General features: G+C 39.9%; 1 protein-coding gene across 2 annotated transcripts in view; it reads right to left on the bottom strand.

Moving 5' to 3' along the window:
- Positions 1 to 504: 504 nt before the first annotated feature.
- Positions 505 to 14,505, bottom strand: part of PRKDC (protein kinase, DNA-activated, catalytic subunit) — an 81,600-nt gene continuing 67,599 nt past the window's right edge. For both annotated transcript variants that reach the window (XM_080381459.1, XM_080381460.1), the window contains exons 74-86: positions 12,807 to 13,018; positions 11,564 to 11,651; positions 10,623 to 10,766; positions 8,507 to 8,711; positions 7,881 to 7,948; positions 7,391 to 7,611; positions 6,990 to 7,082; positions 5,030 to 5,119; positions 3,714 to 3,785; positions 3,427 to 3,628; positions 2,805 to 2,993; positions 2,088 to 2,227; positions 505 to 1,061 (exon numbers count right to left, since the gene is read on the bottom strand). In XM_080381459.1, the coding sequence (XP_080237585.1) occupies positions 857 to 1,061; positions 2,088 to 2,227; positions 2,805 to 2,993; positions 3,427 to 3,628; positions 3,714 to 3,785; positions 5,030 to 5,119; positions 6,990 to 7,082; positions 7,391 to 7,611; positions 7,881 to 7,948; positions 8,507 to 8,711; positions 10,623 to 10,766; positions 11,564 to 11,651; positions 12,807 to 13,018 (1,929 nt within the window). In that variant the 3' untranslated portion in view covers positions 505 to 856. The remainder of the gene's footprint in view (positions 1,062 to 2,087; positions 2,228 to 2,804; positions 2,994 to 3,426; positions 3,629 to 3,713; positions 3,786 to 5,029; positions 5,120 to 6,989; positions 7,083 to 7,390; positions 7,612 to 7,880; positions 7,949 to 8,506; positions 8,712 to 10,622; positions 10,767 to 11,563; positions 11,652 to 12,806; positions 13,019 to 14,505) is intronic.

The following is a 14,505-nucleotide window of genomic DNA, read 5'->3' as shown; positions in this document are numbered from 1 at the left end:
CCAGCACCTGAAGACAGGCTGCCAGCAAGGAAGAGCCACATCTGGCACAACTTCCACACCGGCAAAGCAAAGACCAAAGTGCAGGAGCCATTCCCGTGCTGTGGGGCAGCTATGGCAAGAAGCTTCCAGTGCCCTGCTGCATCGGCAGTGGCTACTTTTGGCTTTGGCCAAATGAATAATTTGGCATTAACACAACACGAGGAGTGCAGGCTTCTAAAGAATAGAGATAACAGAGTATAACCTCTAATTGCTAAAAAACGATCTGCTGGAATGGTCTTATCATTACTATCTTATTATCCAGTAATGAAATAACCATTCAGATACTTTAGGTGTTATCTAGAGCTAAATGCCATTTTCCATTTAATTTTACCATGTGCCTCGCTTACTATTGATACGAAAAATCTTCTAGTTTTAATTACAAATAATACATGTCTGCGGAATGGTTTCAGTCGATTGTCATCAAGGTCTCCATAAAAAGACAAATGCAGACTTGCACTACAAGGATGCCTACAAGTTTCCAGGGTATGAATTTTTGCTTTCCTCTGAGTTGACCTCAGTGCCTTTCAAGTAAGCCTTTAAGCTCTACAGTCTCTCCAGTTCTTTCTACATTGACTTTAACAAAGACAATAAGGCTGCTTTGTTCCAGAACCACATACAAGAAAAATAATTAACTTTTTAAAAAATATCACTGAATGCAGCTTTAATACAAAAAAAATTATATTCTATATTAATCAAGTTTACCGATGATGACACAAGAGGTTAAGAGATTTTTTCCTATTTGGCTGTAAAATTCTGATCTGGTTGCAGCTGTTAGGGTATGGGTCCCTTGGCAGACTGGGCTTTAGAGAGCAGTCCCTCACATCCAGGGTTCCCATCCTTCCCAGACTCTGCCAAGAATATTGGGGTCTGTCGCTTGATCAATCAGGCATCTCACTTGGGTCTCCTCTGAAAGTCCATCCTCTGGCTCTTTAGCTCTGATATTATGATCAGCATTACCACGAGCCACAGCTGCAAAATCATTATAAGCAAGTGATTTCTCGTGGCCCAGGCGTAGCTCATCACTAAAATTGAGAACACAAAAATAAGCTCTTATTAAAAGAAACAAGCAAAAAAATCTCAGATGGATTTTTAAATACGAAACAGTACTTGAACATGATTCACGCAGCTTTATTTTTCAAGATGTGGAGACTGTTCAATAACTGCAGAAGTCTTGGCCAGTGAGGACTGGTGATTTCAGGTGATTTCCTTTACTATGAAATATTCACGCTAAATATTCCCATCTTGTCAAAGGTCTCTAACTGAAAGAAGGATGCAGCAGTTCACATCCAAGCTGTTATCTCCTTACCTGCCCTGCTGATTTTGTGTATGCAAGAAGTATTTTGCTGCCTCTTCCCGTTCAGCCTTGACCACAAAAGGGGCTCCTCCCAAGTCCTGCGCTTTTCAGTATTTGTATGGTTTTAAAACAGGCTTGCTTTTTGCGCCCTTTTTTTTTTTCCTCGATTAATCCAAAAGGTCTTTTTAAAAGAGGATGGAAGGGATTAATTGTACTTTAACTGAACTTTAAAGACATTCCAACTTGACCCAGACTTGACTAGGCTGACACGAATAACCTGAAAATGCCATCAGATTTGATTTTAATGCTTTTGGGAAGCAGCTTACCTCTGTGCCTCCCGCAGAGCTAGTTCAGGTTCCATTTTAAGCAACCGTCCAGCAGAAGCATATTGATTTAAATACTACCCCTAGCCTAAAAGCTGTGGAGATGCAAATACGGAACAGCAGTCTGAGGAGTGAGAAGCAGGCTTACAGGGTGAGGATGAGTGCATTGCCAGGAACAGTACAACTGCTCAGGAGGTCTGAGCTAGAGCAAGAACACTCGCAGGGAGATACCTGGTGTTTTGGCCGACAGGGTGATTCAGATTGCTTGTCTGTGGACCAAAACAATTCTGACAGGAGGTTTGTTGAAATTTTGCCCCATCTGCCTCTTCTCTTTTCCTAGCTGCCATTCTACCTGAAGTGATCAAAACCTGACACAGGAGACTGCCAAGGCTCTTGGTGGACCAATTTAAAACAGAAGCAGACCATCTTACCAAGTGATTGTTGCTGGATTGGCACCCGTAAGCTTTCTTTTGACGTAGTTGACTTTTTGCAAAGGGTACCAGTTTACTTCAGATGTATTTATTTCCCTGATCCATGTGCCTCCTTTTTTCAGCTGTCTTTGCTCAAAGTTCTAAAGAGAAAATAAATTTGACCTAAATCATATACTTAAAAAGACCTTTAAGCCACCAGATCATAGCAAGTCAAGCCAGTAACTCGTAAATGGAGGGCAAAGTAGTGAGACAATATCTAGCTTGCCCGTGACTTAAAATTTAATTTACAACTGGAGTTACTGAAGTGCAACTAGTTTCAGATTTTTTTCTCTGTAATTATTAGTTTGATGTATACAGTGTTGTTATGTACATTTAAGAGGCTCAAGGCAAAAAGCTGAAAATCTTTATGCTGCTGTCCTAAGTGACATAACGGGATCAAGAGATATAAGAGATAATGCATATTTTTAGGATTATCACGCAGATAAAGAACAGTACACTGATAGCACAGATACATGCTATTATTCTTCATCCATCAATATAATATTCTGTCATTTTAAAGCCTTTAAGTTCAGTTTCTCTGAGAACCCAATGAAACAAAGAAAGATAAAAGAAGCACTGAAAGTAAGCATTCAGAAATACTTCCTTTTTTATCTGTTTTATCCTTATTACATTTTAACAGTTTTCACAGAAAGAAAAAGGGAAGAGGAAAAATCCCACCTTCCAGTCCAAAGAAGGCTCTTTTACAAATACATCCATTGTGCTGATGATGAGATCCGGATTCGAACGATAAGCTCTCAGGGCATGCACCATCACACTGTAAATGAGACCCCACTCTTTCACTGGCATCATCAGATTAACAAACTGGCGAGTCAGACGAAAAGGCATCAACTCTGGCACATTCAAAAACTAGCAAAGGGGAAGGACGGTTGAAAGAAAACAAGATAAGCAGTCTTGGAATAGAAGTATTAGAAATAAATATATATATTTTTTTAAGCTTTGAAACCTTCTTTGCCACTTAACTGAAAATAACATGCAACACAGGACAGGACCAAGTTCTGACATCAAGTTCTAGGCATGAATATTTAGCGATAGTGGTTGAAAGCCTGGCTGAACTATACAAAACAAAACCACATAGACTCCGTGAAACTCTATAGCTCTCTGCTTGTCTGAGAACATCTGGAAACAGAGATTTTCTTCTATTAACTAGAAGTAAGTTGTCAAGATTATTTTGCATCAGAACAATGACAAATGAAGAACATCAAATTTAGTACTGACAATACACATGTAATTACACATAATAAATGCAAAAGCTGTAACAAATTAATTAGAAAACAAATACCTGTGTAGCTGAACCAAACGCATGTCCAAAGTCTATTCCCACCATGCCACCTGTCTCCTTGTTAATCATAAAGTTGAGCAGATGCCTGTCTCCAATACCAAGTATCCAGTGGCTGATGCACATCAGTGCGTGAGAGCTGGCAAAATGGGACCGTAGAGACAGGAAGGCTTCAGGAGACGTACTCATTTTCACAAAGGCACGCCTTAACGAAACAGAAGTCACTTGTTGCATACAGGTAAAACACCAACATTCATTTCACAATGTGCAGTCATTAACAGTACACTTACCGCAGCAGATCTTCTGGAACACTGTTTTCCCTGCTTTTGAAAGACATAACTGTTTCTCTACGGCTAGCATTTCTGCAAATTAATGAAGGAATAGTATTAGCTATGGAAGTAACAGCCCACTGGATGTTAAAAGTTGTGTACACGACTGCATTAGCACGTTTTGCTTACCCCAGCAGACAGTACAGCAAGCCACACAGAGAGTTTGCTGAGAAATTTTTATCTGATATTAAAAATACTCCCCCTCCTGTCTTTTTCTGCCAACAGTTATTTCCAAGACTGACATTTCTGAATACAAAACAGTATGTAGTTTTGTCTAGTTTCCCCCAAAGTAAGGAGATGGGTTAAGTTTTAATGCAGCAATACAACTGTGTTCTTTCTGGCTGGATAGTCTCTTCCAAGCTGAGAAACTAAGGCCTAGATTAGATCTCTCAGCAGCACGCAGAGGCTATACTGACACTAGAGAGTAGTGCAGCACAAGGCGAGTATAGCTGGTGCTGAGGACATCCATGCTGTACACATTTGGGGAGGGTGGATGAGTGCTCTGGCCTAGCCTGGTCCTGGGAACTGAAGGCTCCTAGCAGCTGGAACGCACAGAGTGCTCTCCTGCCGGCCTAGTTTCATCTGAAAGGAGCAGAGCGGTGTACCAGGGGACAGCTCTGTGATGCAAAGCAATGTGAGGTGAGTGGGGGGTGACAGGGAATTTACTTCAAAAGCACATTCCAGATCTAAATACAAGTCTTAACGTTGACCCACTCAGTTAAAGAAGTCAAAGGTTTCCTTTAAAAAGCAAGATGCTTGCTTAAGCATGTTATGAGCTCATCAGAAACGCTCCGCTGGAAACTTCACTTCCCTCCACTACAGTGCTAGATCTAGGCAGGTGTGGAAACTCCTCCGAGAGGATCCTCAAGTCAGGACCCAAACCGAACCATCAAATATTCTTAAATTCTCAGTGAATCACAGTGATTTTCTCTTTCCAGCTTCAGCAGGTGCTCTGGCTCTGAGGCAGCCTACCTAATTGCATAATCAGGACCAAGACACCTAGAAGATAAAGTTGAAGAGGAGCATCTGCTTCTAGACACTTTCTTAGGGAAGTGAGCAACCTTCTGGAAGCACTCCTGTCCTCTGGTGGGATTTTGGCAGTACTAAACTCCCCCTGCAGAGCATCTCCAGTAAGATGAAGCAGTAAAATGAGCAAAAATCAGATCTAGCCAGCATTATTATAATGCAGATCATATTTTTCCTGGAACTTCTACAACTTTGTGTGTGTGCACACTCTAGCTTCTACATTTTATGTGCAGTTCTCTTTCAAAACCTACCTGTACATAATATGGTATCGAGAGCTGCCTTGTGCTTTCCCACTCATCTGGGACAGCCACTTAGAATAGGTAGCCCGAGGTCCTTTTTCGCTAAGGAGAAAAAAAGAAAGAAAAAAAAAAAAGCGCGTTGATGATTTCCCTATATTACCTTTCCACTCTGTACTCAAATATCCGCAGGCTGTGTGCTACCATGACCCGTGAGATTTTTATGCACGGGAGGCGTCAGGAAGCTACAGCCTACATTAATTGTAGCCTTGCTATGGAAATGAAGTTTATGCGGTCAGTGCATATGCTGATTCATACATCTCCTTCCCCCCAGCTTTGAATGAACTTCATTCATATTTGACAGAGGACTAGACATCTCAAAGGTGTTAATTTGTCAGTAGGTACTGTGAAAATTAGATGCTGACTTGAGAAGAAAGACCCGAAATAATTTCTTCAGGGAGGGAAAGATATTTTTAACAGTCTCACATCCATTTGAGAGGCATTATACAGCCTACCACAGCATGTGCTGTCATTTGTCCATCCAAACAGGTGGGGAATGCAGGAAGGCAGTCCATTATCTCCTTAGTGTGTACAAGAGGGAAGGAATGGGGGCTTGGACTTAAGAAGACAGTCTTCATTACTTGCACTGCTTATATAATAATTTGATATTTTTCTCCCATCTTATATATACTATAAATATACTAGACATTATTCTCTTCCAGAGAGGCAGCAACTTAGCAGACCACCCGAGATCCTTTCCATTTAAGAAGTATTTATCATTTATAGACTGCACAGCCCATCACTTTGGGATAAAGAAAAGGATTTCAAAACTTCAAAGAGTTATTTCCCCTACCCCAACCAGAATATTGCCAGCAAGGATTTGATCAGAATTTTCCTTTGCGAGTGCTGTCATTCAACCATAGTTCAACATAAAGTGTCTTAATTGACTTGATTGAAGAACATATGGGAAAATTAATTTAAAGTCAATACACAGCAATAAAATAAAGCTATGTGTTGGGGTAAATCATTAATTGTTTTTGGAAAGACACTGATAACGTACATTTAACATATTAGAAATCTCCCCCCACGAGGTGGTTCCATGTGAGTTCTTCATTTTCCCAGTGAACTGAGGCCAACATAACACTGCTGCTGTTCACAAAAGTGAACCAGACAGTGGTAATGCAGGAACAGTAGCAGTTCCTAAACTGCTCAAAAATAAAATACCTGTAGAAATAAAGACTTTCTGGAGTCCAACCTCCATGCTGGAGGTTCCTCCAACCTGCCCCATAAGCATGAAAACCAGTAAAAATAAGTGCTGACAACACTTCGACAAACCCAGATAGAGACTATGTATCGAGAACAAAACTGGCAAATAAAACCATAAATTCCAGGATAGAAACAGACTGAAATGCCAGAATTAAATACATTTCACAAATATTCATCCTCCAGTTACAATCCAGAGAAAGCAAGCTAATTTATTCAAACCAGCATTTGTATAAAGTCAGAGATAGTGTTCTTTTACAGCTGTGTTTTGTGCATCTGCTGCCAGTTTCCCCCACCACTGACCCACTGCCGAACCCAGGTTCTGAAAAGCGCTCTTCTGCTCTCCTCTGCTCCCCCCTTTTCTGACCTAGGTCCATTTCCTGCCTGATCAAATCAAAAGATCAAAATCCTTTACTTGCAAAGTCAATCTGCTGATAAGGAAATGGTGATGATAATGACGTCACACATCATTATAATTACAAGCCTCTTGTTTAAACAAGCTGGGTGGAGATATATTACAGGTACAATGGTACTCATTAAACAAACAGTTGCCAATTACTAATTTGGGTCAGGAAGTACAAACTGCCTCCTTGCTTATAGGTGCCTTTTATTTCATTCTTTCAAAAAAAGAAATGCTGCCACAAGATTGTCCGTATCAAAAAGCCCATTAGTAGTGGTCTCTATTAGAGCAGACAGTTAAACCAAGCATCACCTGTTATAGTTGAAGTCTTCCTCTTCAGACATACTATTCTTAAGGAATTCCCTTAAAGTGCAAGTATTTTCCAGCCACTTGATGAGTCCCAGTCTGGAACAAAGAAGCCAGAGATGTGAAGAAGTTGCTCAGCTGAACTTTAGAGGAACACCACAAATAGCAAGCAACACATTCTAGTGCCTCCTAAAAAAAGGCTGAAAGCTACCAATTTAAATATACTCTGAAAAACAGTTTCCAGACAAAGCAATTTCAATGTTGTTTAAAAGGAAAAGAAAAAAAATTAAGCCAAGACCCAAAACACTCTGAACCAGAATGTGGCACACAGAAATCTCACGTTCCAACATCCCAACAGTAACAGATATTAACATAAAGATTTCTGCTCCTTCAAGATAAATGCCTACCTTGTTGTCATGGGGATGACCTGGTAAGTTTTTAACTGCATATTCCTTTGGCTACATGTAGCATCTTGGGAAAGGATAATGTTCATTACATCAAACAGCTGCTCAATACGCTGGTCTTGTCGCAAGTCTTCACCACCTTTGACAAGGAAAGGATACTCCTGCTCATCACTGCCTCGGATTGTTATACGTTTTGGCTTCCTCAAGGATTCCATTACCTTTATCTTGTAAAAAGATAGGAAAACCCAAAATATTTGTGACAGAAGACTTGGCCTTACAGAATCATCCCTGAAATTAAACATATCTGTCATTCCGAGATGGCATAATCAAGTTGCTCAATTAGTACTAGAAAAACAAATGCCCATTTGCAGACCTTCCTTTATGTGCTGCAAGATGCGTACACAAGCAACAAGCTTTGCTATTGTCAAACTCTTCAAATGGAACACAGACACAAATTTATAACACACAGGATTTTGACTCACACTTAACATACCCGTTCATCAAATCCAGAGATTTTTGCATGGTACTCTGGCAGTGGTTTCCCTTTTCCATCATACTGACCTGAAGTGGTAATGGAAAAAAATACAAGAAAAAAGTTACATAGACTGACCTTAATTATTATTTTTTTTTAATTTAAAGTGTTTAAGAATAGAACACACTTCCAAATATTTAGTCAAATTGGTAGAATGGTAGTGAAGAAAATATTTTAAAATGCATAAAAATCCAACATATACATCATATAATTTTATCTGTGAATTACTAATATTCTTTCCTTATAAAGCTGTTAGAATTGCAGCTCTTAATGGTTTCAGAGGACACGTCCTTTTTGAACTAGATTTGAACATAGACTTATATGTCAGATTTTGTGGAGTCAGGCCTTTAAAAAAACCACAGAAGTTCTTAGGCAAGATACAATTTTAGACAGAATTTTAAAAATATCAGGACTACAGCTTAAGATCAGATTTAAGTGACGATGAATGAACAGAGCTATTTCAGATGAAATCTACTTCTGCATAAGGCCAGAAAGAAGGGTCATATAGCCAACATAAAAAGAAGGGCTCAAGAGCAGCAACTTCCTTGTAAGGGGCAGTTCACCATTGACACTGAAGAGGAACTTACCAGGAACCTCTAGTTCATTCCTCAAGAACTCAGCTTTGAATTCACTCATCCACGGTGAACATTCTTTCAGGTTTCCAGGTTCTTTATGTTTTTTGTTCATTTCTGAGAGGAGAGAAGTTGCAATCTCACCAAAGTCATTAGCCTTCATGTTCAACAGTTCTGAACCTCCTTTTCCAAAATGACGGTCAAAGTCTTCCCCAAAAGCCTGAGGTTCATTTACAGAAAGGAATCCTGTTAACACAGTGCTAGGAACGTCCCAAGAACACCAAAACAGTACTTTCCTATCTACACACACAGCTTCATCTGAGCTCCTAAAATACATCAGTCATTCTTCCACTTCATTTTTTTTTTTTTCTCCATTACTTCTAGTCTGTCAGAACCTTCTCGCTTCCTGTTTGGTAGACTCACCAGCTGTCCTCAACAGAAATATCTACATTTTACCAACTCAGTGACATCAAAAAGATCTATAGAATGAGATCAAAAACCTTTTTGCCATGTCAAAACCAGAAGCTTGGCCCTTTTACCTTCTCCAGGTGCAGCTGGATTCTGGGTGAGCATATCAATAATGCTGCTCATTAGACTTAATACACATAACTCATCTGCTTACAAAAATTTAAGAACAGCTAGTGAAACAGTAATATAAATAAAAGTTTTCAATTTTGCACCTGTTAAAAAATACAAATTCCATCATGAATCTAAATATAGGATTATTCTCAGGACATTTAATTGATGCCCCGGTCTTTAGATCTAGTTATCACACTTTCGAACTGCTGCAACAAAACCCCCAAAACCCTCAACTGTTTGATTTACAAATGGTAAAAAAATACAGATGGATAAGTTCATTAATGTTTTTTCCCCTCTCAAATATGAATACTCTGTGCATTATGGAAGGTGTGGGGTTTTGGGTTTGGGTTTTTTTTCTCTTCTTTTTTTTTTTTTTTTTTTTTTTTTTTAAACTAGCAGCAACCATACTCAACCATACTACATAGTAAGCAAATACATCCTAGTTAATTTCACATATACCTTTTTTGCTAACCAAAAGATATATGTATACATAAGGCATGTCATAAAGCTTCATGTATTAATTTTTTGTATCACCTTAGAAAATACCAACATACGTGTTTTACTTACTATCACATTTATTATTCATGATTTATTTTGAGATAATTTAGATGTACAGTGTATAAAACCATATTTTTTAGAGTGTATTAAATAGCCTGTTAAAGTGCAACAACATTTCACACTGATCCATTTAATAAACAAAGTGAGTTTTATCTGCAAGTAGTTAACTGAGTTGACTTCATCTGTCCATAATTCAAGGTTCTAGAAAAACGACATGTCCCCTCTCAGACCTCATTGGTATTAACACTTTGGAAAGACATGTAAGCTCACTTCTTTTTTTAATGCCTGATCGTTTTTCTCCCAAGCTATGAAGGACACAACTATTTCACTGAAGTAAATGAAAATACAGAAAATATCCTTCTGAAGAAGAGACTGCTACAGTCAACATCTTTATCACTTTAAATCTATTTCCAGATGATCATTGAATTGCTTTCTCTCTTCTGTTCTTTGACTTCTTTTAAAATTCAAGGCAGCAAATATTTAATAGCCTTAACACTGTATTTTAATTAATACAATCCATCAACAGTGTTTAATTTATGTATTACTGCATATTACTATTTCAGCTCTTGTCAGTTTTGTAAAGTCCTTTCTGTAATTTTTCGTAGTTGTAACTCTTCTGAATAACCTACCCTAAATAACTTAGTATCAGCATCAAATTTGAGTAGCATAATATAGCAAACCACCCTAAGGTGCTCATATACCCTTGGCAGCAGGAAAAAAAACAAGACCAGATTCTTGTGCAGGTTCATGGATGGTCAGAGGCCAAGGCCCTGAGAACCTGGCAGCGTGCAGGACAGGGGTGGCAGAAGGTGAGTAAGAGGGAAGATTCAGTCCTGCTTCTAGCAAAGAAATCCCAGTCCTGTATTCCCGACTTGCTCCCTTGTCTCATCAAGTCCTGCAGCACCTGTAAAAGCTGTGATCTTGTCCCTTCTTTTGACTTCCTAGTGCCTTCTACAAGCATACAATGCCAACACTACTTGGCAATCACACATACCTGAATAAACCTTTTCCTCAGCAATCCAAGGCCAGGAGCCTCTAAAGTTCCCAAATTCTTGTACATTCCTTCATACATTTCCTTAAGCTTATTTTTATTTCTCTGAGCTTTTGCCAACTCGTTTCTGACATCCTCAACCCAATCCTGCAAAAAGAAGGGAACAGATGAGTACTGAGAAAAAGTTGCTTCAGGGGAAGCAAGACCCCTGAAAGGCTCTTGCTGTTCAGTGATCCACGCAGATTACTTCTGGGTGACCATATTTACTAATAGTCAATTAATGTGTCTTTTGACAACTAAAAGAGCAATCAAAAGGCTATGGATATATTTCCCTTTCTTTCTGTGTTGATAAAATGTTTCTACTTCATTAAGATAATCACGTTCACTACCACAGTGTCTAGTGCAAACCAAGAAAGCCTCTATGGCACCAGGAGTGGTACCAAACACATGAATGAGAATCCTTTAGACAACAGGGTCAGAATGTAGACAGGGAAGCCCAGCAGAGAGCAGGGAAAGGGTGTAAGAACACAAGCAGTCGGTAAGAAATTACAGAGATGGCCCACAAATGATAATTCTGTAATGGTTTCAGAACAATTGAGGAAGACTGACTATGGGGCAGGGCAGAGACCTTGAAGGAGAAAGCTGAAAAGGGCTACTACAAAACAGCCAGCTGGCACAAGGGAGGAAGACCATCACCAGTGAAAGCTGCTGACAGCACCCCAGCATCATCACCAGTTGATTCTGGGTTGAACCGCTTCCTGCGGCTGTGGCGTCAACCAAACTGTGACAGGCTCCACCCGGCACACTCTTTCCTAAACACAGGGTGAGCAATGATGGGGGCAGGGTGTGTATGCATAAATAATAATAAAAACAAAATAAAAAAACAAACAAACGAAAAAACCCACCAAAAAAAACCCCACCAAAAAAACCCCACAACACTTTACCTTAAAAAGCATTACGGGATTAGAGAGCTGTTCCAGGGAGCAAACAAAATCTTGAACTACTCCTCCTCTGTCCAACTTATTCTTGATCCTTTAAAAGGAAAAAAAGCGCATCATAATGCAACAGGAACTACCATCACCATCTAGCCTGCAGATAAGCAATGATCCAGGTTGTCTGCTATATTCAAGCATCTGGTAAAATAATTCTAAGGGTGGGCAGGTAGGACCCCCTCAGAGTTCTCTCTTGGACTGCATGACTTAATGTATTGACGGCTCTCACCACACAGCTCCCATTTTTTTTAATTAAGTGTGCCACTACGAAAATAGGAGCTTGGTGGGCAAGTGGAAACAATATTGCAACAGAAATGGGCATTAACCAGACCACATATTCTGTCACTACAGTTATTCAATGGCCATACAATTTGTGAAGCACAAGACTTTATCTTCTTATTTTAAGCAAAGGCATTCAGCAAATGTATCAGAGATTTGAAAAAATGGCAAAAAGACACCTAAAATTGTATTAGTGGTTCTACAGCGTTGTGTGATAAAAGTTGACTTTTGCCTGGGGATTTACTCAGGTTTTATTGCATGGCAAACAGGGAAGGGAGGGCTTTTAGAGGAAGGTGTATGTGCACACTGAATAAGCAAGAGAATGCAACCAAGAGATGTCATTCCCCAAGATAACATGCATCTGTTTCACTAGCCCTCTCCGAAGCCTGGTAGGAGCATGTATTCTATTTAAACACGTCTGCTTTCTCTTGGCATTAGAAAGATTGTAAGTGTCCAAGCAAGCTTCATCTTCATCTCTGATGGGTCCTAACTTTGACTGCTGTTAAGTCTACTACAGTAAGAGCCTAAACATGCACCAGATCCCCCTTCTACCTCCACAGAATGGGAGAAGGAAGTTGAAACTTCAACAACCACAGAATTACAAGGAGAAAGCAGTTGCCTCTCTGTGCTCTTTCTGTTTTATCTTGGAAAAATTCTAACATCCCACAGCCTGGGGACTATATGCACTCACCACTTCAGAAAGTATTTAGGCCACTAACCTGAGTATGTCTAATACTAAGACACTTTATGTATTGATTTTCCCTGGGCCTTTAAATGAAAATACAGTGTGCGTCAGACTACCCTCTAATATTTCTCATGCCCCCTAAAGAAAAGAGTTTGTTTAGGAAAAATAAACAAACCTCTACACTCCTGAATAAGAAAACATGCAAAAGAGCTACTCCAATAGCAAATTCACCTTTCTACAAACTCCTTGTTCTTACAACCAGTTGCAGTATCTTTGAAACAGTAACTTTCACTGCTGATCATGAAAGGGTAGATGATTGCCTGGGGATAGGTATTTGTGATCTCTTCAACAGTATGTTGCACAGCTACTGCTTCATCCTTGTCAAGCAGTGCCATCATCTGGCTAATCCAACCAATGAACTGCCAACAGGGTACCGAAGCAAGCTGCAAAAGACAGACACTGCTTTCAACTTTGGTCCTCCTCGAAAATACCAAACACAGCAAACAAACAAAACTGTTCTGTGGCCTAGCCTGACAGACAGAAACACACAAAAAGGAAACTGTCAACTAGGTTGCACAAAACATTCCCCAGTGAAACAAAGATTTTCATTACTATTGTTACTTACTACCACCCCCACCACTGCTGCTGCTTAACAGGTTTTCCATTATAAAGATTTGCAGTTTATTGATTCAGATGAGGCTTTATACTCAAACTTGTGGATTTTCTGTTTGGATGCAATACAATAATTTTTGATCACCACATACAAAAACCTCAAAAATGTGAAGACAGTTCAAAAACCATTGGGTTGAAGTCTCGATGCGAGTAAAAAAAGAGCCAAGAAGGGGAACACTGGAACTCCTACCACAATTTTGCCCTTTCTTCAACTTTAAACAGGTTTGGGTTTGCTGACACATACTGATTTCAGTAAAGCACTCCCCCAATACACTTCATGCTCACTTCTTCTTCAAAAGTGATACAAGTTTTGAAAGGAGTACTATAATACATTTTCTGGTGATAACCAGAGGCCAAACTCCGACTCCTTTCCTCCTGTATCATCCCTTCCTACCTTTCTAGTGGAGTCTGAGATCAGATTGCCAGTATTTATCTCACAGAACGACAGAGGAGAGGATGAAGAACTGCCTGGTGAACTCCTCTTCTGGGTGAGATTTGTCAGCTGGGCCAGCTGTCAGGTTCTGTCTGAACCATCAGTTTCACTGTGGCCACATCTTGTGCACCTCAGCTGGTTTCCTACTTTCTCAGTTTCTTGGGAAAACTAAACTGTGTTTCTGTCTCTCTTGAATTGTTCCTTTGACAGGGCCTGGTGCTCTGTGAGCGCCAGCACAATGGCGCGGGCTTGAAAAGGTGGCCAGGCTAAGGCAGAAACTGGCATGAGTCACAGAGGAGCTCTCAGCTTATCTGTCCCACGGCAGCAGGGGAGGCAGCGGGGACACTGTATCTTGCCATGGAACAAGGCTGGACAGGCTGTGAAAGGGAGGAAGCGGGAAAGGAGGAAGAAGCTGTAGTAACCTCTGAAGTGAGGCATGATAGGGAGAGGTGGGACATGAGGAAAATGAGTCTGGAAAAGCTGCTGGCTTCCTGCATATGGGAAACGCAGCCTACAGAAATAAAATACATTCCTCACCTTAATACTAACTACCTTTATCAGCCCACTTAGGTTGTTCTGAAGAAAAAAAACCCAAACAACCCACTACACAGTTCCCCTCCAGCAGCTCTCAAACTAACATTTGGAATCAGAGTAATGATAAGAAGTTAAACTTTTAAAAACAAAGTTTCTGTCTGTATGAATTAGGCTCAGCAAGTTAGAGAAAAGACAAGGAACAATGACAGGATAAAATTTATCTGATTTACCTGAAGCAAAACTTACCAGTCTAACCTCTATCCGTCCAGCCTCCACCCCCACCTTTTAAAT

This window comes from Falco punctatus, assembly GCF_963210335.1.
Source record: "Falco punctatus genome assembly, chromosome: 3".
Lineage (NCBI taxonomy): Eukaryota > Metazoa > Chordata > Aves > Falconiformes > Falconidae > Falco > Falco punctatus.
The sequence above is the reverse complement of the archived record's forward strand: the minus strand, read 5'-3'. Positions and strand labels throughout refer to the sequence as shown.